This window comes from Ruditapes philippinarum, unplaced genomic scaffold, assembly GCF_026571515.1.
Source record: "Ruditapes philippinarum isolate M1 unplaced genomic scaffold, ASM2657151v2 ctg1340_1_1_1_1, whole genome shotgun sequence".
Lineage (NCBI taxonomy): Eukaryota > Metazoa > Mollusca > Bivalvia > Venerida > Veneridae > Ruditapes > Ruditapes philippinarum.
The window spans coordinates 382,163-405,742 of record NW_026861266.1 but is presented as its reverse complement, the minus strand read 5'-3'; the positions used below and the strand labels follow the sequence as shown (position 1 = coordinate 405,742).

The 23,580-nt window shown below is 31.5% G+C and overlaps 1 protein-coding gene across 2 annotated transcripts; it reads left to right on the top strand.

Annotated features, from left to right (window-relative positions):
• The first annotated feature begins 15,067 nt into the window (after positions 1-15,067).
• LOC132715102 (protein-L-isoaspartate(D-aspartate) O-methyltransferase-like) lies at positions 15,068-23,557 on the top strand. 2 transcript variants are annotated; one of them, XM_060698086.1, is made up of 6 exons: positions 15,068-15,266; positions 15,609-15,745; positions 16,115-16,219; positions 17,201-17,413; positions 17,825-17,994; positions 21,729-23,557. In XM_060698086.1, exons 1-6 carry the CDS (start codon positions 15,107-15,109, stop codon positions 21,745-21,747), a joined length of 804 nt encoding a protein of 267 aa, XP_060554069.1. In that variant the 5' UTR covers positions 15,068-15,106; the 3' UTR covers positions 21,748-23,557. The 2 variants fall into 2 exon arrangements, with proteins under 2 accessions (XP_060554069.1, XP_060554070.1); XM_060698087.1 differs by having other exon boundaries at positions 17,825-18,047.
• Positions 23,558-23,580: the final 23 nt, after the last annotated feature.

Sequence of the window (23,580 nt, the reverse complement as noted above, 5' to 3'; positions counted from 1 at the left end):
GAGTTTACTGTCTAGGTTTAAAGTTGATTTACATGACTGTATTGTGTCAAGTCCACATTTTTACACAGATGAAAATAACATGGTTGTTCAATAGAGTTGTAAATATATTTAGACATGTATATTAGGATATCTATGTCCATTACATTCAGTTTGTGCCATACTATACACTTATATTGAAAACAGAGTAATGGTTGAGAAAGATTACTTTTGATGAGTCATCTGATGATTAATAGACCTTGTTTGACTTTGACTTTTGAGCTGCATACATAGTTATATGTACACAATATAGTGAACATTCTTGCAATGTCTTTTTAAAATCGTACCTGATAGAAATTGTACAAATTTTTTTTAGCATTTACAGTAGACATGTACTGGTACATGTCTTTTCACATACACTCTTATATGCACAATGTGCTATCTCAGACTCTATGGTAAACAGTTTTGTTAGATTATATAGGAACCCCTTATAGAATATAGCTTTGATATTATTGGGGAAAAGTTTACATGAATGTATACTATTTTTTTACATTTGTGTTTGAGCTTACACTCTTGGTTCTTACTTCCAACATGCTATTGAAGTTACTTCAAACACCTCATGTGATGACCTTTACAAACAATATTCCCCCAAACTTTTGTTGAAGGTGTATGACCTTGACCTTTAAGTAACCAGTCTTGTTCTCAGTACTGTCTCAGTAGGGCTCTCAGTGGGACAACGGTAAATGTCATATTGACCAAGGCGATGTCAATATGACATTTACCATGAATATCACAATCATCATATTCAATGACTCACTAGTCAATAATTGTATATTATTAGACAGTAACTTAAGAAAGACTTTATGAAATGAAATTATTCAGTAAGACTATTAAAGACAAAATATATGGCAAGTGAATGTATAAAATCAGTTTTTACATACCGTACATATAATTACTTAAAAAATATTTCATTAATTGAAATATTGTTTACATGCCTGGAGGGCACTCTTGTTAAGTTTGGAAAAGTTGTACTATTTTTCCTGTATAGGTTGGTTTATTTCTGTGATATTTGTATTCATTGTGTAATATGTTATACCAGTGCTCATCAAGATTTATCATTTTGTAGTCATATGTCATATTGTTTTTCATATAATGAAAAGTTGTTCTGTTTTAAATATAGTCTATAAAGTTTTGTCTTTTAGAATGATTGACAATATATGTGCGTTTGATAATAGATTGTATTTATATGTTCAAAGTTACTATAGAAAATTGTTTGATATGGTGCTGTCTGTAATTCTGTAAATATGAGATTAAAGTTTCAGGAGTTATCTGTAGACACGTCAGTTTCTTAAAATAACTTTTGAATGACTTCATTCAATTTTGGCATACAAATGTAACAAAACCGGTGGAATTTTTATTGTTAGCTATTGATTTTTATCAGAATTGTGCAGTTTAGTTTTTAATGGCAAATTATATGTTAAGCTTAACCATTTACCTGTTGGTACTTAAAGTGATTAGCTTTGCAACCAGTATTATTCCATGCCCACCTGTAGGTGACCAGCGGCTCTATTATTTGGTAGCTAAAGTTACTTTTTGTTTGTTGATATTGAAATCCATTAAAATTTGAATGGACTGTTCCAAATTCAAAGTTGCTTGATAAGTCCACTACTTAGACTCAGCAGGCTAAGGTTAAGTGTAAGCATAACCCGTAATAATTCAATGTATTTGTGGCTTGTTATAGCTGAGGTCTTGTTTGAAATTTACCTTTGTTTGGGTAAGAAGTGAACAAAAGAACTGTCATCATCTTCATATTATCTTACATAATGGTACTTTTTTGTTCAATATTCAATATCCTGAAGAAATAAATTTCCTAGGATAATGTAATTTTTTGTATGAATAAGTCAAGCAATTACAAAATGGTAGATAAAGAATATGCATTTATCATATTGAATGGGTAGCGATTGCTGCTTTTAACATGCATTTATGATGTTGTGATTAAATAAGTTGGTTATGATAAATAATTCTTTTTTTTTTTTTTCACATGTAGCAAAAAAGTTATTTTACTTTTGTTGATTAATATTATTACAATGTACATGTAGTTATTTCTTTCTTGAACAAGAAAATATATTTTTTTCTGATGTAAGTGTACTAATTTTAAGTGACAGAAAAAAGTATTTAATTATTTTAGTTTTCTGTTTTGATATTAGAATTGTAGATTGAACAAATGTAAACTCTGTAACCTGTTGAATATGGGAATGGGGAAAGGGTGAGGGGAGGAGCAAGAGTGTTTATCTTAGCCAAAGAAACAGAGCCATTCCAGCTTGCAAATCTATGAAGTCAAACTCAAAGGCTTACTCATCATTCAAGTCAGTTCAAGATGCACTTCATGAAAAAATTGAAAAATCAAGAATAGAAACATATTCCCCATTCATTTGCTACATGTATATATAACCTATTGTGTCATATACATGTGCATGGATTGGAAATGGATGGTGGATAGCTAGGTTTCATTTTTGTCTTTGATTATTTAATGAAGGGGATATTTTATGATAGAAAGCATCATAATTGACCACTAAAATGAGCCAAAGCCAGCTATCGTCTGACTTAGCTGTAAATTGCCAGCTTGCCAGCATTCCTGATATTTACCTCACAAGAGTACATTTAACGATTGACCAAGAACGTTGAAACCATTTTGCTAAATTTTATGAAACTTCAGTCACAGATCCCGGATTTTCAAATGCCCCAAAATTGTGGCATGTATCGTTTTCAAGAGGAGATATGGAATTAATCTCAAGGGGTAATGCCTATTCCAAAGGGTGGTGTTAATTACTAGTTTTCTAGAGGGGGTCTGAAGTGAAGATTTGATGACCCCCTCTGTATCCATGTTCTTGCATAAAGATATGCCTAGATATATTTTTACATAAAGATATACTTTGTATATGAAAATATGTTTGTCCATCTTAATGGGTCACTTAATTTTATACAGGCAAAAACTTAAATGTTAGGAGGTTTGAAGTTTAGATATCAGGTTTGTAACATGGTCCAGTGGACCTCAACTTAGATTGATCAAAACCATGATTGTCAGGTTTAACCCTTTTGTCATTATTTATTTATATTTGGCTTGACTATACAAAGTATATGGAGAGCTGTTTTATTCGTTAAAGTTTTTGTGTGGTTAAATATCTTTTACTATAACTTTTATTTCCTATGAGATTTACTTCAAATACTTCAAATATATGTTCCTTATTTTCACAGACATAATATGTGTTAAGATTCATAATTCTAGCACACATACTTAAAGAATAATCTTCCTATAAGCTTAGAATATTCAATGAAAAAATGTTATATAGGTTACTACACAAAGTAACTCCTTTATTTGCTTCATACATGTACTGTTCTAGATATTTGTTCATTGTCATCGCCAACATCATGTGTGACAAGGTTCAAATCTCCAGCACCAATGTTTCAAGTATCATCTCCACTTTCAACTTAGAATTTTACTTGTTAACTTGTTATTTTCCTTGTTAACTTTTTTTTCCACTATTATCTTTGCTATTCAAGATACATATATATCTACATGTACATTGTACTTCAAAGTTAATACAGTTATTGTCATCACTCCCATCATCTTTGTCAAGGTTCATAACCTTTCAGTTTGCACCTGTATATTATCAGAATTATATACTTTTTGAAATTGGAAAAAAAATGTTCTCTTTTATTTATAATTGTTGTTACTTATGGAATTCACATAAAACTTCAGATTGTTGTCTTTTTTTTCAAAACATTGAGAAATCATTTTAATATATTATGTGATGCAAATAAGTTTGACATGTGAGGTTTTTGGGTTCTTTTATGAATAAATGATGAAATTTATTTAAAATAAATTACAATTTTTTTTCATAGTTTTGTCTTTTTTTTACTGTGTCAAGTATTTAGTCGAATGACAGCACTTGTTTTCCAACTTTCAATTCTTTTTTGGTACATGTATATTGGTTTTAATTTCAGTCATGTAGGCTAAAAATAGATTTTAGTCTTGATTTATATGTATATTTTTATAAGGAATAATTATGGATTTTACATATTTGTATATATTTTTTTGTCAAAATGAAAGTATTGAAATGGTTGTACTTATTTTTGTTAGTTTAAAGCTGCACGCCTCCAGATGACCCAAAATATTTCAAGAAAATTAAACTTGGAAAAACCATACTAAAACTTTGTGAAAAGTAAACAAATTAAAGATTCAAGTGATAATTTATATCATATGTGCAATTAATGACTGTATTTTGTAGTATTTATCACCATATTTCTACTGCGTTACTAACGCAGTAGGGGCTATTTACCGGTATTCATATTTTGACCTCTTTTTGGTAATTACGTGGATTTTAAGTGCCGATTGTAATGTGTGAAGTACTTTCTTTGTTCATTTCACAATATTTTTACCTTTCAATACATTTTCAAAATTTTCATGAAAATTAGGATGAATCTGGAGGCGTGCTGCTTTAAGATATCAATATTTTACAACATTAAAGAAGAACTGGATCGTTCTATTTTACTACCATTATAACAACATTGTTGATGATGGGGAACTGTTCAAGTCATACTGTAAAATACATGTGTAGTATCTATTATTGTTGTTTATTTATTGCTTATTTTGATCTTGTCAGAAATGGTCAAGTAATTATGATTGCTGCATTGTTGTTGTTGTGCAAAAACTTCAATGTAGACAATTATTCAAACATGTTCAAAGTTATCAAATTGAAACTTGGAATACATTCTTTTCTTGACAAGTTGCAGTTATTAGACATGCAAAATAATTCTGAAAGCTATATGTTTGAAGTTATGCTTTCTTTTAACTTATAAAATGTTGTCAAAAATGGTTGTTTTAACAGATGAGCATGCTTTTGTTGATTGCCAAAACACAATGTGCTGAAAGTCATGTTTATACAAATTTCTTAACTGAAGTGAAAGCCAGTGTCCGGCCTGCAGTCTGGTCAAGCTCTGTACTATAACTTTACTTTAAATTTTCATCATGATTTGTCACAAAATTGATATTGGACCGTTCCAAAATAAGAGCTAGTCATACAAAAATGTATAAATGTTCCTGATCTAATGCATAAGTGGGTCATATGAAATAAAAATAGATTTTAGATATGAAAATTTAAAAAAATTTAATTGTAAATGAAGATCTTATTGTATTTTTTTTAAACATTTTAACTGTTTATAGCATCCTGTTGTATACATGTATATGTTAAACAAACAAAGGTTTGTTAACATTTGTTTAACATATCTCTCTTTAAGTAAGCCCCCAGGCTTCATGTTAGCATATATAAGTAAACATGATATTGTTCATTGATATGAACATTGTTGGTCAACTGCTACAGACCGGTAACAAGTGTTCCACTGACAGTATGACTCTAATGTATATAAAAGTTTATAAACATTATAAATTTTAACACTAAGTATTGCATGGTTTAAATGCTAAGTTACCTTTTAAGTTTTGCATGTACATGTTTTGCTAATAATATTTGCTGTCACATTGTACCAGGGCAATATGTAAAAAATCATTATAATTTGCTTAACTATTAATTTTTTTCATATTTTTTGTTCATATTCATAAACAGTACATACATTTTTAGCTTGTCTATTCAAAGAATTTAGCTTGACTATTGAAAAAAAAGAGAGAGCTATTGTACTCAGCCAGGGGTCACACTTTTAATATTTTTTTGTGTGCAAGTTGTTACTTTAAAACTAGTAAAGGGAATGTGTTGAAACTTTAAACACTTATTGAGAGTATAATAGGGGGTAACTGTTTAAGGCCAATAACTCTAACATGGATTTATACAGAATTACGGCCCTTTTTGAACATTAAAATTTCTACATTATCCAGACTCTTGTTTTACTATCAAGCACTGAGAATAGTCAAGCACACTGTCATACGTACAACTCTTGTTTTCACATGTAAATTGATTTATTTGCTTCCCGTATTCCATGGTAGTTTTGGCATCAGACAGCTTACTCGTAAGTTATGCTGTATCAAATTAGATTCTGTCATAACATTAACAAGTAAGTTAGATTGATGAAATATGTATGTGTAATTACATGGTGATATGGAGACTTTGAAGTATATGTTATTTTTCTGGGGTTAGAATTCTAGTTGTTGTTACAGAAATGGTAAAAATAAGATTTATTTTTATATATCAAAAGAAGTATGCAATAAATGTTGATGAAGCTCTATTATGTAAATAGATGGCAATATATAGTGTAAGCAATACTTGGTTTCTTTCCTTGGGTTTAAAATATGATAGATAAAGTTATGAAAATATTCAAAAAAATTTATAACTCAGATTGTATTCTGGTTAGGTTATTGACACTTGGTGTACTTTGAATATAAATTTATGTTGTATAAAAATCATGCAACAATATTACTGTTAGTATAGAAATTCAAAAAAAAAAATTTTTAGTCCAAAGGTGGGATGGTGCAAGGGGTTAGGGTCTACTGCTGAACTTAATCTGTTGTGTGCAATATCAGTGACTTGATGTCTTTTGTATGTACTTAACTTTCATGTGAGATTTTAGGGGGTTGGGGCGGGGCATATATATTTGTCACCACACTGTCCATCTGTAAAACAAAATAGTAGAATGTTGGGGCTTTCTTCTTTTTATGGCCCCTGTATGTGGTTTGAGTAGCCATTTATATTTGCCATTACACTGTCCGGCTGTAGACTGACAAAACAGTGGAATATGTGGCATCTGTGTCCTATGGACATTTTTTTGGGGGGGGGGGGGGGGTTGTATTAAAGAACCTCTATCCATTTGATGATGTTTGAAATTACTTTGGTTAAATTTATCCAGGTTAAAAGTAATTTTTGTCTTTCATCATAAAAGTTAGGCTTACATTTGCCAGGTACTAATCTTGCTAGTCAGGTTAGCAATGACACTTGTAGGTAGAATAAATAAGATAGTCTTACAAATGTTAAATGATGCTTTGTTGACAATTTTTTATTTCTTTAAAAGTGCAATTACTGTATAAATTATACTGTATAATTTTGTCAAATAAAAGTATAGAAATTTTTATGATGTTACTCCCTTATTGATAAAACATTTCAACCACTATTTCAAAAAATGTATTTAAGAAATTCATTATCTTTCCATTTATATATCATTAAGGAATGGAATATATTCATGAATAATGTTTAATAAATCAGATTGGCAGATAATTATGATTTTTATTATACGCCCGTTTGAAAAACGGGTCGTATTATAGTTTCCCCCCTGGCGAGTGGGCAGTCGGCGTCCAATTTTTGTCTGGAGCATATCTCCTTCACCCATGGAGGAATTTAAATGAAACTTCATAGAAATGTTCACCACCATAAGGCCTCTAGGTCAAAGGTCAAGGTCACACTTAGAGGCCGTTGAAAAATGCTTGTCCGGGGCAAAACTTCTACATGCATAGAGGGATTTCAATATAACATTGCACAAATGTTCACTATAGTGAGGCAGAGTGTCACAAGCAAAATTTATGTCCCTGCAGCCAAGGTCAAGGTCACACATAGGGGTCAAAGTTTAGATGAAAATGTGTACTGGGACCATTCAATCATCATTTATTGAGGGATTGAAACACAAATAGTCATTATCATGACTATTGGTGTGAAACATGTAATTTAGATTAACATATGCAAGGTCAAGGTCACTAAAGATGATTGCCAAGGTCACTAAAGATGATAAAATAAGATTGTGTCCAGAACGTATCTCCTACACATATGAAGGGAGATCTAATGAAATGTCATAGAAATGTTCACCACTATCAGAAGCTGTGTCATACGCATGAACTAGGTCAAAGGTCAAGGTCACACTTATAGGTCATAGATAAATGCTTGTCTGGAGAAAAACTTCTATTGGGACCATTCAGTCATCATTTATTGAGGGATTGAAACACAAATGGTCATTATTATGACTACTGGTTTGAAAAATGTAATTTAGATTAACATATGCAAGGTCAAGGTCACTTAAGATGATTGCCAAGGTCACTAAAGATGATAAAATACAGAGATTTTGTCCAGAACATATCTCCTACACATATGAAGGGAGATCTAATGAAATGTCATAGAAATGTTCACCCCTATCAGAAGCCATGTCATACACATGAACCAGGCCTCTAGGTCAAAGGTCAAGGTCACACTTATAGGTCATAGAAAAATGCTTGTCCGGAGCAAAACTGTTAACTGCATAGAGGGATTTCAATATAACTTGGCACAAATGCTCACTATTGTGAGGCGGAGTGTCACGAGCAAAATTTATGTCCCTGCGGCCAAGGTCAAGGTCACACTTAGGGGTCAAAGTTTAGATAAAAATATGAAAATGTGTACTGGGACCATTCAATCATCATTTATTGAAGGATTGAGACACAAATAGTCATTATCATGACTACTGACGTGAAACGTGCAATTTAGGTTAATACATGCAAGGTCGAGATTTTGTTCAGAGCAGGTCATTGAACTGATATCATTGTAATATGAAAAAGGCAAAGCCTCAAAGCGAGCTCGATGTACTTTTTACGTGAAATAGTATGAAATAATCGCTCATTTTTATTTCAAATGCAGTAACAAGTGCGTGTGGCGTCACATGTACTGTGTTAAATATGGCTCCGCCCCTGTCGTGAAATGAATAACGAGTTTTGAAAACGTTGATAAAACTTTGTTTATTTTATTTCACTCTTTAATTTTTCAAGCGAAATAAAGATTATTTAAAGTGAAATTAATGTAAAACTTAAAACGTTTGCGACATTAAAATAGCGTACTTGATTTGTTTGTTTTGCACGTGCTGTTTGGCGCTACATTGTGACGTCACGTAAACAATACTTTAAACGTCTGTACAGCGTTAACGACTGAATAAAAGATATTGGTGTTCGGATTCATTTTCTTAGTTAGACCATTTTCTTTCATTCTAGATAGTTTTCACAACAAAATTCGACAAAAAAATGATTTCAAACAAAATGGCGCCTTCGATTTACATTTTTTATAGCGAGCTCGACGAGCTCGCAGAGCGAGCTTTACGGTAACGCTAGTACCTGCTATCAGATTTCAAACAAAATGGCGCCTTCGATTTTCATTTTTTATACACAGCTTCCGTTATTCTGGTTCCCTATCCAATTACGGTTCCCATAGACGTGCGCGGGTGACCAGTCTACACATCCGTTTTCAGTCAGAATTCCTCAGTTTTTATCCTTATCTTTAATTTCGAAAGGTTGCGATGTGTCCAATTCGGTACTTTGGACGAAAGTTTTCAAAACCATCACTTAGCAGGTACTCGCGTTACCGTAAAGCTCGCTCTGCGAGCAGGCCCTTCGGGCCAGCTCGTCGAGCTCGCTAATATGAAAAAGGCAAAGCCTCAAAGCGAGCTCGATGTACTTTTTACGTGAAATAGTATGAAATAATCGCTCATTTTTATTTCAAATGCAGTAACGAGTGCGTGTGCCGTCACACGTACTGTGTTAAATATGGCTCCGCCCCTGTCGTGAAATGAATAACGAGTTTTGAAAACGTTGATAAAACTTTGTTTTATTTTATTTCACTCTATAATTTATCAAGCGAAATAAAGATTATTTAAAGTGAAATTAATGTAAAACTTAAAACGTTTGCGACATTAAAATAGCGTACTTGATTTATTTGTTTTGCACGTGCTGTTTGGCGCTACATTGTGACGTCACGTAAACAATAATTTAAACGTCTGTACAGCGTTAACGACTGAATAAAAGATATTGGTGTTCGGATTCATTTCTCTTAGTTAGACCATTTTCTTTCATTCTAGATAGTTTTCATAACAAATTCGACAAAAAATTGTTTTTATTTATCAGATTTCAAAAAAATGGCGCCTTCGATTTTCATTTTTGATACACAGCTTCCGTTATTCTGGTTCCTGTCCAATTATGGTTCCCATAGGACGTGCGCGGTGTGACCAGTCTACACATCCGTTTTCAGTCAGAAATTCCTCAGTTTTTATCGTTATACTTTAAATTCGAAAGGTTGCGATGTGTCCAATTCGGTACTTTGGACGAAAGTTTTCAAAAACCATCACTTAGCAGGTACTCGCGTTACCGTAAAGCTCGCTTTCGAGCAGGCCCTGTCGGGCCAGCGTCGCCGAGCTCGCTATAAATAACATTCTTCTCTGTTGATAGGCATTTTATAACAGTTTCCAGAAAAGGCCCGACAGTTGCTTCTAAAATATTTAAGTAGATTGCCCATGAGTTTGCTTTTAAAAGTCAGATTGCCCATTTTGTAATTGCATGTTCCCGACCTACTGACTTGAAAGTCTGTCCACCTAGGGTAAATAGCACTAGTTTTCCCCCAAAAATCTATTTTCTTTAACACTGGATCAGATTAAAACTTTACATGGTTTAAAATATACTATTTTCTTCATTTTAGCAGGATAAAACCACCAATGTTGTCCAAAATAACCAAAATCTATCATTGCCGATACTGCAAGTATGCCAAATGGAGGCAGCCATTTTTTTTCTTTGGCTATATCCGTACTGAACGGTACAATTCTGGAAATCAGTTGCTATCAAATATATGTCATTTTCTTGGTATTTTAGTAAAGTAATATATTTTGTAGGATTATTATACAAATGATTATTGGAGTAAAGTGGTGCAGCAAATACACTATATACGTATACGTATTAACTTTCATAAAAATTTAAAGTATAAAAACATTCACCACCATACTATTAAAAAATATGTTATACTCAAGAATATTTTGCATGATGATAAAAAGTTTTTAACGGGGAAAAAGATATAGTTGTAACTCTCTACTATGTAGTTAAGTATATGGTATAAATAACGTCATAATAAGTTTCCCCAAATTGACTTTTTTCGTATATTTTTTCCCCTCCCTACCAGCGTCCAGCGTCTTCCCCTTTTCCTAAAAAAAACCCCTGGGATCACTGTGGCTGTCGATAAATTTATAAAGTTTAGCATTCTAGCTCGTTCTGGAGCTTTCCTCTGCCTGTTTAGTTCTGCATAAGTCCTATAAATATGACGTTCGTTGTTTTGAGATATTATTCATAGCATGTAACATATGAAATTTTCGACTGCCAGGTCTCGATGAATTTTTCTAGGGTCTTCTAGACCCTTCAAATTTACTTACCCATCATAAAATGTACTTGCCCTACATTTTGATGGACAAAATTTGTAAAAATCAAACATAGACTCATATTTATTATTTACCAGTCTATATCGGTATAATCACCTTTATTCATTTACATATTGTTAAATAATGTATATAATACTTCATTCTTTTGATAGATATATTATTATAGGAAGTGGCTAGCCGTACGGGCCCGTACGGCTAGCCAAAAGTTCTAGCCGTACGTGAGTCACGTACGACTAGCCTGGACACACTGTATTGGCTAGCCGTACGGCACTTTTCAAAATTATATGGAAGTCGAAAATGCATATGTTATTTTGTGTCTTTAAACAACGATTTTAATCAAATCTCCGCATTTGTCCTAGTAAGTTCACTTTAATAAAGATACTCTGCAATTTTGCACACACAAAAATGAATACGAGTAAGCGTTGTATAATCTATCTTAATAAAAATAAGTGTCAAAGTTGGATGTTATAACGTCCTTAATTTTCATGCTATGATTGTATGAAAGATGAATTGTTTCAAGCTGTTAATTAAGCACATGGATCGAATAAATAATGATCGGAGGGGAATAATAAATAAATAAAAAAAGGAATATTAAAAAAAAAGTGAAAAGGAAAAATAATTTAATAATGCAAACTTTTCTTAATAATGGACGATGGACAAACTTCTATACCGTCGGTAATTGGCGCAATTATCAGAGCCCAACAACAGTTATTTTCGGTGTTTTTTTTTTTTTTTTTTTCAATTTAAAAATTAAACTTAATGAAACAAAAAAGGATTATTATCAAAATTTTGTAAACTATTTCAATTGATGTTATTTAACTGCAACCAAACGCTATTTTCGTTCGACGACGTGTTGAGATGACAAAGTAAATTCTTTACTGTAGCCAACACGTCGATTAATCTCTAAAAAGCAACCATTCTTGACTAAAATCATCGCTTAAAGTCATTATCAACATATGCACTTAATTTCGCCTTCCATATATTTTTGAAAAGTGCCGTACGGCTAGCCAGTACATTGTGTCCTGGCTAGTCGTACGTGACTCACGTACGGCTAGAACTTTTGGCTAGCAGTACGGGCCCGTACGGCTAGCCACTTCCATTATTATATATCCTGGTTGTACTATCTATCGGGAATGTAAGCCTTATTAGGCCCACCATCATATAATACAGAAAAAATCTAGTATGAAATAGTTATTTACTTAAGGAGCTACCATTTTTTGATAAAAATAACAATGGACCTTTCCGAGTTTTACAGTTTTATGTAAATTGGCTAACTTGTTATCCAATTGCTACACTGAGATAATACATAGTCGCTGGTTGACCTGGTTTGCACAAAAGAACACGTGCTTATGTTTGTGATACTGTTTGTGAGCAGTTGACCTAGCAATGAATGGATAAGGTGTGGCTAAATGTTTCGCTACAAAAAACTGGAAAGGTCCATTATCCAAAAGAAATTTTAACTATACAACAAAAAAGATAGTTCTGTAAATAATCTCATATGAGTGGCAGCCATCTTTGTTTTTAATTTTCTGAATCCCAGGAATGACTTTTAAGCAATTAATAAAAAGTTATAAACATATGTAAATGGTCCATTACTGCAAATGATACTAAAGTTCTATTCAATATTTATCAGTTATCACAAAGTAAAAGGGTAACAATTTGATAAGCATTTGCACAAACATTCAAAATATCATGTTGGGTCTAAATCATTAGCAATACTACTGGTTGTTATACGTAAAACACATTTATGTGAATAAGGTTATTAAAACTTTGAGTTTTCTCTAAAAAAAATGCTATATTTTGTATGAAATTAATGTGAAAAACTATTGCATACAAAAGAATTTTTATATAAGTATTATTTGCAATATCTGGACATTCCCGGTACAAAGTACCTCCCGGTATAAAGTACCTTGAGGATATAATCTTCAACATAACCGAATATACTAATTAAATGCACGCAGGCACTTTACTTAAATATCAACCTCTTGGCCAAGTATAAAAATTAATTACTGAAAGCGTTTAAAACATTGTCGAATGCTAGTGCCGTTACCGAATCGATTCATGATACACGTTTGGCATGACGTTTGGTAACGTTTTATATCTACTAACCTAGTCATAAGGTTAATTTCCCGTTTTCATTTGACAGTATTACGATTGAAAAGGCATCTGATTTTTTTGTTACTGAAAATCTTCATTTACATTAAATCTTTAGAGAAACATCATTGGATCAGGAGAATCTCGCTAGCCCTGTCAGGCGATTTTAATCTATTTTTTCCTCACCCGCCCCAAACTTTCACTTTCAAATGCTAGCGGGCGAGTGGATTTGTCATGGCCTGACTACTATAAAACTTGTGTGCTTCAAGTTATTCGAGTTTGAATCACCAGATTAAAAAAAAACAACATAATTACTTACCATCCCAAACCATTCTTTCACTCCCTTTTTGCAGATGTTGTAAAAATATTTTTGGTAAACTCCATTATAAATACATTTTCTTAGTATTGTCAGACAACCTAAATTTGTCCCTATTGGTATTCTAGAGTCAACACGGACAGTGCGTATCAACAAATGTTCGAAACAGTATGATATCTTTAAATATCAAAGAAAAGTTCTTTAACATAGAATGCTTGGATCATTAGAAAATATAGTGCATCAAACTAGCATGGTTAAAATACTTTGGGTAATGTCAGAGTCATTGCCACCTGTTTTAAGAATCATTTGTCTATTGCAGTCAATGTTTCTATGGTTTCATCCTCATTGACATATACATGTATCCATGTGACAGGTATTAACATTTGTCTAAGTTGGTCTTTAAGTCATAAACATAAGCAAAATATTTTACTCAACATCACTAATTCCGCGTCATCACTTATTTCATGGTAATGCCATATTCAATGTGACCAGCTTTAAAATTGGTCAGAATCGACATATTTTATTCAAACACCTAAGCAACAAAGTTTTTGTGCAAAATATTTTAAATCTGTAATATTTGACATAAAACAGAGCAATATTTTACATTTTAAAATTTCTTCAAAAAGCAAAAATAATCAGTTAAATGTGTGCATATGTCTGAAACAATCATCAATTTCTATTGTTCTTGTTTGTTGAAAAAATAATTTTTTGAGTTACAAAGTTTAGATAGTTTTAATATTTAAAATTATAAAAAATAACATGTAGGAATTTTAACCGAAACAGGAAAAACTGAAATAAAACACCATTACCACGATTTGAATGATGAAATATTGTTTTCAAAATGGCCGACATATGGTCTACCTCTGGCTCATTTAAACTGATTTTGACTAAATATATTGTTGTTTCTCTTTGTGTCATTTAGCAGAAAATACCTATATGTTACAGCTGATGACAATGTTTGTACCATAAGTTTCATGTGTTGTTTTCTTTCTTGCTTAAAAGCATTAAGTACCATGAACTTAGAGGAGCACAGTATATTTATTTTAAGTAAAAAAATGAAATCGGCATTTTTTTCTCATTTCTGCAAAAAATTACAGATAACAGAAAATATCACAATATCCAAGCATAGAGTTGTCAGTTATTATTTTGACAACTTATCAGTTGGACTACTCCCTGGCCTAGTTTTAGTTGTACAATATTTACTACAAGTTGAGATATTACACTATTTCATATATGATGAAAACACATTCCATATTTAGTGTTTGTATTTTTTGGTTTTAATGCGCTTCTTACACTAGCATGCATGGGATTTTTTTTTAGCTATGGAAAAAACTTGTATAATTTTGGTTATTGTATGTGGGTAGAAAATATTTGAACCCCCCCCCCAAAAACATACCTATAAGAATACTCCACTGAAAACCACGGCACCATATTAAAAAAATAGTTTATATCCAAAAATTGAAAGCCCCAGAAAAATGAATGATCAGTATCATCACAACATCAATAGCATCATCCCATGCATATGACAACTCTAGAATCATTTATGTTTCTTTCTCTTTATTTTAAGGTCCGATGCTTGGGCTAGGTAGACAGCAGAGGTTTAAGTTAATGCTTCGAAGATCAGCTGCAGGACTGCTTGCATTGTGTACTGTTTTGACAAGACATACTCGTGGCATTATGGCATGGAGGTCGAGTGGAAGTAGCAATGCAAATTTGATTGATAATTTACATGGTATCTTTATATAATATTTACTGTGTTTTAGAATGCATACAGGTCTACTATGATCCTTTGAAGTAGTGAAATGGTACCCTTTAGGCTTTAAAGATTGCAAAGCACTGAAAAAATAAAATAGAAAAATGTTACAGGCTTTGTTTAATAGAAGCATATTGAAGTTAATAAATTCCTTTTTGCTATAGTTAAGACATTACATCATCTTGTAATGGCTTAAGTAAAATCCAAGCAGTATACAGTGTAAATGTAAATGCTAGCACTATGTCTATAAATATAGATGGGCTAGTTTACAATCTAGGTGTATACTATACTATGAGTGAAATATATTTGATATCTTTACAGCAAATGGAATTATAAAATCGGATAGAGTTGTAAGTGCCATGAAAGCTGTGGATAGAAAGAATTTCGCCAAACATAACCCATATGCAGACTCTCCACAGACCATTGGTTACCATGTTACAATAAGTGCACCTCATATGGTAAATCTTCTCATTTCTGTTTCATGTGTTGGTGATGAGGCTGCCTCATATGATGTCCCATGTTCCTGCCCATTATTAAAAGAATAACTTTTGATTAATATATAAATAGACATTTAATAGAAACATATTTTACATTGATGACTTTAAACTGTGCTAGAGATGGAATTTTTAAAACTCATTATTGCACTTCAATACTTTGATTAATCAGTATTCCTTAACAATGATCATGTTTTATAATATGACAAAGATAATCAGTTACATACATGTATATGCATGTCCTATAAGTAAAACAATTTGTTGTGGACTCAATGATTTTTGTACTGATAAAAAGAGGGTATTGTATTGACAGGAAGAATGAAATTATTTCAGCATGCACATGCATTAGAGCTGTTATCTGGACACCTGAAAGAAGGTTCAAAAGCTTTAGATGTTGGTTCTGGAAGTGGTTATCTCACAGCATGTATGGCTCTCATGGTAAAATTGTATTACATTGATGAATAACTCCTATCTTGTTGAACTTATTTAATTCTGTAGAAGATCAAAATTTAACTGTTTATGTGTAGTAAATTTGGTCAAAAAAATAACGTAAAAACGTGTTATTAAACCATTACTGCATGAGCATTTTGTGAAAAATGGCTGTTTTCATTGAAAAGTCTCCCGTTACAAGTTCAAATTGCTATAAAACTATAAAAACTTCTTCAATACTAATCAAACTTGGCACAAATGTTGACTGGACCATTGCCTTTGTAACAACATGCTTAGTCTTAAATTTCCTGTTACCATGGTAACGAGGGGACATCTCAAAATTGCCAAAAATCAATATTTTGCGTTGATTTTTTCCATCAAAATTGATTTTAAAGTACTGCAACTTCTCAAGGGATTCAGACAGAGTCAATGGCTTTTCAGCGTGGTTACATGTTACCTTATGATCGACCTGGGGTCATTTTTAGCCTCTCACAAGTCAAAAATTTGAAGGTTTGTTCATTTTAAAGCAAATTAGGATCTCTGTATGCAGAAAATACTGTTTAACGGCTTTGTGATGTGCAGCGCCGAAAAGTGCTCACTTTTTTTTATCAACATTTCTGAAATGAAAACATGTGTTTGGGGCCCAAACAGGACATTTTTTCACTATTTGAGGCCTAAAAGAGGGGGGGCGGGGTCGAAAGTGCGTTGTTTCGGGTATATATGAATTAAAGGGTTAATTAGAAATTATTCATGCATTATCATGGGCACTTTATGTGTTTATTATTAGTATACAAGCTTTAATCATAGTAATGTTTTTTTGCCTGAGGGGGACGTTCACTATTGAAATAATTCCTGGAAAAGAGTCTGCACTTCTTACAGTAAACAATGATTCATTTTTTTTAGCTGCAAAAATCTCACATATAACATGTTACTTTGTCTCTTCTATTATGAAACATGCTCTTCTGATGTAATCGTTGTATTTTCATACAGGTAGGTCCTCAAGGTAAAGCTGTTGGTATAGATCACATAAAAGAACTTGTAGATGGGTCAGTAGATAATATCAAAAAGGATCCAAATTTGGCAAAGTTGCTGGAGACAGGACAAATCACTATGGTAACGGGTGATGGAAGGAAAGGGTACGAGCCTGAGGCACCATATGATGCTATACATGTAGGGGCAGCTGCTCCCACTTTACCTCAAGATGTAAGTTACATGTATATCGTTTTTGATAGAAAATGATATTTATCTTTTTATGGGATAGAATAAAAATGACTTACATGCATTCATATCGTTAAAATAAAAAAAAAAGTTACTGTAAACAACATATACATATCCAAAATTTGTCCTCTTGAAATGAAAGATAGAGTATCAAATTTTCTCGTATAATGACATTTTCGTATAAATCCAACAGGTCAGATCATTACTTTGAATGCTTTACTAGCAGGATGATTAGTGATGCAATAAAAAGCATTTTGCAATACATAGATCTATATCGCAACAAAAAGTTCTCAAGACACATAATATTTCCTAATCTACATGTTTAGTAGTAATCTGCATGTTTAGTAGAGAATCTATGTTTAATTAAAATATGTTTGAAATTTTGTTTTCTTTTAGCTAGTTGATCAGTTGAAACCAGGAGGACGGCTTATCATTCCTGTAGGCGGACAGGGCGAAAATCAACAATTACAGCAAATAGATAAATTAGCAGACGGTACAATAAAGAAACAGAACTTAATGGGCGTGATATATGTTCCATTGACAAGCAAGGAGAAGCAATGGCCAAGGTTTCGATAAAAGTTTCCTACTCTGTCTATCCCTCTGCATGGGTTTATACCAGGTGTATATCTTGTACCCAGCTTTTTTCTGCTTCTTTTCTATTAATTAACCATCTGTATAGTTAACCTTTTCACATAGTACTCTAACTCATTTGAGCTGTTAAGATCTATGGTTGTCTACAATGAGGGATACATGTAGAAGTGGATTAATGTCCCCTGAATAGTGTAGTTAGTTCCAGGGTTGTCATTAATAGTTTTTGCAGAAGATTTGTTTTGAATTTGAGGTGGTCATTTTTGTTTATATCATATATAACAAAGAATGTTTCCTTAATTATGAGGTGGCCCGAAATGCATATAAGACAGTCATTTTGGCCTGCTACCACCTCTCAATGACAACCCTGTGGTTCTGTACTTCTGTTTGTCCTATCTATTATTACTCATTTTAATTGTGATGTCTGCATCATTCAATTTTAAATGTTATGGTTTTGAATTATGATTGTAAATTTTTCATTTTAATGCTTCATAAAAAACCTATTTTCCCACTCTTCAGACACACTAACCTAGTCAATGTGGCTCATAACAACTTCTTGTATTTATTTGCATTTAATATATTTCATATATAGGTAGACTGCATAGACATATACCCTCTGGTGAAGTTTGAGGATCATTTGATCAAATGCACGGTTACTGAGAATAAAAAATAATGCAATTTTCTTTAAGTGCATTCTTTATTTCACCATTATTTAAGATATGTGATATAAACTTTCCTTGACCTCTACCCTTCTGTTGAGTTTAAGGGTTACATGGTCAAGTTCACTTCGACTTTAAGACTTTAATAAATAAAAGTATTGTTTATTTATACTTTTTCTTATATAGCCTATATTTATTGACTGATATCTGAGATATTGATTTGTTATTGCACACTTTGTAAAATATAACCAATGAACTTCCAGCATTTTAACCATGTGATATTTCAATAGAAATCATTATCAGATCCAATATCATCAATTTACATGTAGCCTTGTTTATATTTCCAGATTCCAAATAATATATCAAATGCATATTGTACCTCATATAACCTCTTTTTCATTTTCAGAGTCCAAAATATCTATATCAAGTGTGTATCGTACTCCATCTAGGCTCATAAATATCTGTATCAAGTGTTTATTGTACTCCATCTAGCCTCATTTTTAGCTCGACTTTTTTTTTTTTGAAAAAAAAAAGTAGAGGTATTGTTATAGTCAGGTCGGCGTTGCCGTTGCCGTCTCCGTTGCCGTTGCCGTTGCCGTCCGAAAACTTGTACCTGGATCATAACTTTTTTATTTCTTGGTGTATTGTCTTCATACTTGGCCACAACAACCCTTTGGACAAGACCTTTCAGTAGACCACACTAACCTTGACCTTCATCCATAAATGACCTTGACCTTCAAGGTTAAAAGTCCAATTTTTGCTTGTTCATGCTGTTATTGGCTGTTACTTTGTTATTTTTGAATGGATTGTCTTCAAACTTGAACATAATAATCTTCAAGGATATCCCTTAAAAATAACCAGTCAGACCTTGACATTCACTCATCAATGACCTTGACTTTGAAGGTCAAATAATTGAATTTTTCATTTTTTTGGCTATTATTGGCTGTAACTTTGTTATTTTTGAATGGATTGTCTTCAAACTTGAACATAATAATCTTCAAAGATAACTGTTAAAAATATACCGAAAGACCTTGACCTTCACTCATTAATGACATTGCCTTTGAAGGTCAAATTATTGAAATTTTCATTGTTTTGGCAGTAAATGACTGTAACTTTGCTATTTTTGAAGGGATAAACTTCATATTATAACAGAACATTCTTAAGGACCAGACCTTGTTGTTTATCAAACCCAAATTTGCTTGGGCTCTTTAATGACCTTGACCTTGAAGGTTATATTACTGAATTTTCTCAGATTGTGCATTTATTGGTGTGTGTGTATGTATAGTATATGTATAGTATTATATATATATAAATGTGTGTGTATATATATACATATATGCAGGTATATATATATATATATATATATATATATAAATATATATATATATATATGCATGTATATATATACATATATAGATATATATATATATATATCAAATATATATATATATATATATATATATATATATATATATATATATTATATATATATAAGCAAAAACGCTAATTTAAATTTGCCGTAGCTTAATAAATAAAATAATTTATACATGTATACAATTGCGTCATGTTTTTCTATTTTTAGAAATTGATACATTTTTTCTATTTTTATAAATTGCGTCATTGTTGCTATTTTTAGAATTTGCGTCATTTTTTTCTATTTTTAGAAATTGCGTCATTTTTGTTCTATTTTTAGAAATTGCGTCATTGTTTCTATTTTTAGAAATTGCGTCATTTTTTCTATTTTTAGAAATTGCGTCATGTTTTTCTATTTTTAGAAATTGCGTCATTTTTTTCTATTTTTAGAAATTGCGTCATTTTTTCTATTTTTAGAAATTGCTTCATTTTTTTCTATTTTTAGAAATTGCGTCATTTTTTCTATTTTTAGAAATTGCTTCATTTTTTTCTATTTTTAGAAATTGCGTCATGTTTTTCTATTTTTAGAAATTGCGTCATTTTTTCTATTTTTAGAAATTGTGTCATTGTTGCTATTTTTAGAAATTGCGTCATTTTTTTATATTTTTAGAAATTGCGTCATTTTTTTCTATTTTTAGAAATTGCGTCATTTTTTCTATTTTTAGAAATTGCGTCATTGTTGCTATTTTTAGTAATTGCGTCATTTTTTTCTATTTTTAGAAATTGCGTCATTGTTTCTATTTTTAGAAATTGCGTCATTTTTTTTTCTATTTTTAGAAATTGCGTCCTTGTTTCTATTTTTAGAAATTGCGTCATTTTTTTCTATTTTTAGAAATTGCGTCATTGTTGCTTTTTTTAGAAATTGCGTCATTGTTGCTATTTTTAGAAATTGTGTACTGTTGCTATTTTTAGAAATATGCTTAATGTTTCTATTCATATATATACAAAATATATAAACAAAACTAATGTGACAAGACAGACCAACTAAATTTATAAAAAGGAAACATCAATATATGTTCAAACCTTTCTATGTTTGCGTTTAGAAAAAAGTAAAAAGTCGAGCGTTGCCCCCGCCCGGCGGTGGCTCTTGTCTTTTCCAGGATCAAAGATTCATATCAATTCCTTATCATACTTGAAGTAACAAACTTTCGTCAAAACGTAAAAAAAAGTGAGATAAAGAGGTCATATACATTGTTGAGAACAATACTGTATTCTATTGGACTCATATACAGCTGCAAAACTTATATCAGACACAGCTAGTGCATCCTCCAATAGAGGTTTGACAGCTGTGTATTTGTCCAATGGAATTCTGATTCAGTATTGTACTCATCATTGTATAATGACCTTATGGTAGTTACCTTACATTTTCATCTGTCTTTTGTAGGGATGTTAGGGTCAATGTCAAAGTGACGGAGGCTACAAAATTTTGTTTGCTTGGTATGAAACCTTGTAATGTCTTTAGTGGTGTAAAACAGCATCAGAAGGTAGCCATTCTGGTATGCTTATTGAGGACATGGCTACAAGATATCTTGCGTAGTTGTTAAGGTCTAAATCACATGAAAAAAGGTTTCACTATGAAAGTTTTCTAAATTTAAACATTTGAATTATGTCCATAAATACATGCATATTTTTTATTTCAGTTCCAGAGATGATTTATGAATTTGGAAAACAGATCATTTCAAGGACAACATTTTATCATGACCTGGTATTTAGTGTTTACGAAACCATTTGCGAAACCATCATTCAAGCTTCCGGTGATGTACGGTAGTAACTTGGATTGTTTACTGGTTATTCGTTAATTGCCTTGATATTTGTTCATGAAATATCAGTTATCATTTCAAAATTTCATACACGCACATGGGAGCATTGAAATCCAGATTTTACTTTAAAAGGAGATAAATATGATGATATTTAAATCAGAAAGTTCACACGAATTTTGATACAATATCGTTTCAAAAAGTGGCTTCAGTGTTTGACACGGCTTCTGTGTTTGACAATGCACTTAACTTTATAAACACTAGTGGAGTGAGGGGATGAAGTGTGTTTTATTATCATTATTAATATTATAATTTCCATTATTTATAAAAGGCTTCGTCCAGTATTCATGGAAATGATTTGTTTCATCTTTAAATGAATTACGAAAGTGTTTTATTGTATTCTTTTTATAGGGCAACAATGTGTTTACTTCCTTTTTTTACAAATTGTGCCATTGAATGTTGTTGTAGCTTACATTTGCAACTCTTGAGCATTTTAAGAGTTAAAAGGTGGCTAATAACGAGTGAATAGATGACTTAATTTATTTAGTTAAATATTTCTTAGAAGACTAGAAATATTTTAATTCCAGATGTGATTGATAGTCTTAAGAAAACAATTCTTTTGCATTTTGAGCATGCATAGAAAATTGGTTAAAGTGAAATGTTTGAATGTAAGTAGTAAATATATAATGGACAGACAGGAGAGACATATAGATTTTGTCTTATTTGGAAATATCACCATAACTATATTTTGTTTAATTTGAGAACTGGATATGAAGGAGCCACTGACATTTGCCATATTTGACAAATTATTTGAGTTGTTTCAAAGGATGTAATTTTTGGCATGGTACCACCATATTTTTTGAATTTCTGAAAAAAAATTAAGTTGTTATGTTTTATCATTTAGAAGCTCTGTGCTTTTATTTTTATTGATTTTTGCAGATATGACATCTATGCTTTGGCAATTTTTCCTCAAACCAATTTGCATTCAGAAGTGTATTGTCCTGATTTTGCGATGCTGTTGTTTGAAATGTTTAAAAAAAACATTTTGGTTCAAGAAACTTTTATGCATTAATAAAAATGTAGATGTTTATCTATTTATATTTCCTGTATTTATTAAACCATTAAAAGATCAGATAATCTGAATACTTGGTTATCATCTTGTAATACTTTGTTAACTTATCAATAGTGCCAACCTGTTGTTTACCATTGAATTAACAATTCATTTACAATACCTGTATTTTTCACTTGTTATATGTCGCATTGCTGGTATATCTTCAGTTTCGTTTCTGAAATTCGTTTTTGATTTTATAATAACTGGTTATTATTATAATCTTGTTTCATAATATGTTCTAATCTGCTGAATAATATGTGATATTCAATAGCTTTTAAACAAACCGGTCTTTTCAAGATCAATTATTGTTCAGAATTGGAATATTGTTATTTAATTTCTCATAAAATGGCATCATAAGAGAAAGAGTTAGCTGTTAATTTATGAAAATCTATCTTGTTAAATTCATGATCCATAATCTTTCAAGATATTAATCACTAACCAGATGTTTTGTTTAATTCAAACATATCAATGAGTGCTAGTGCTGATTTGGCAGTGAGAAGTGTCTCTCTTTGTTTTATTTTCTCATTTATATTGTCTTGCTATAAGCACACACTTGTGTTGATTTATATTTGACCTTTGTTATATAATGCAATGAATTCAATTTGTCTTAAAGTTTTTAATTAA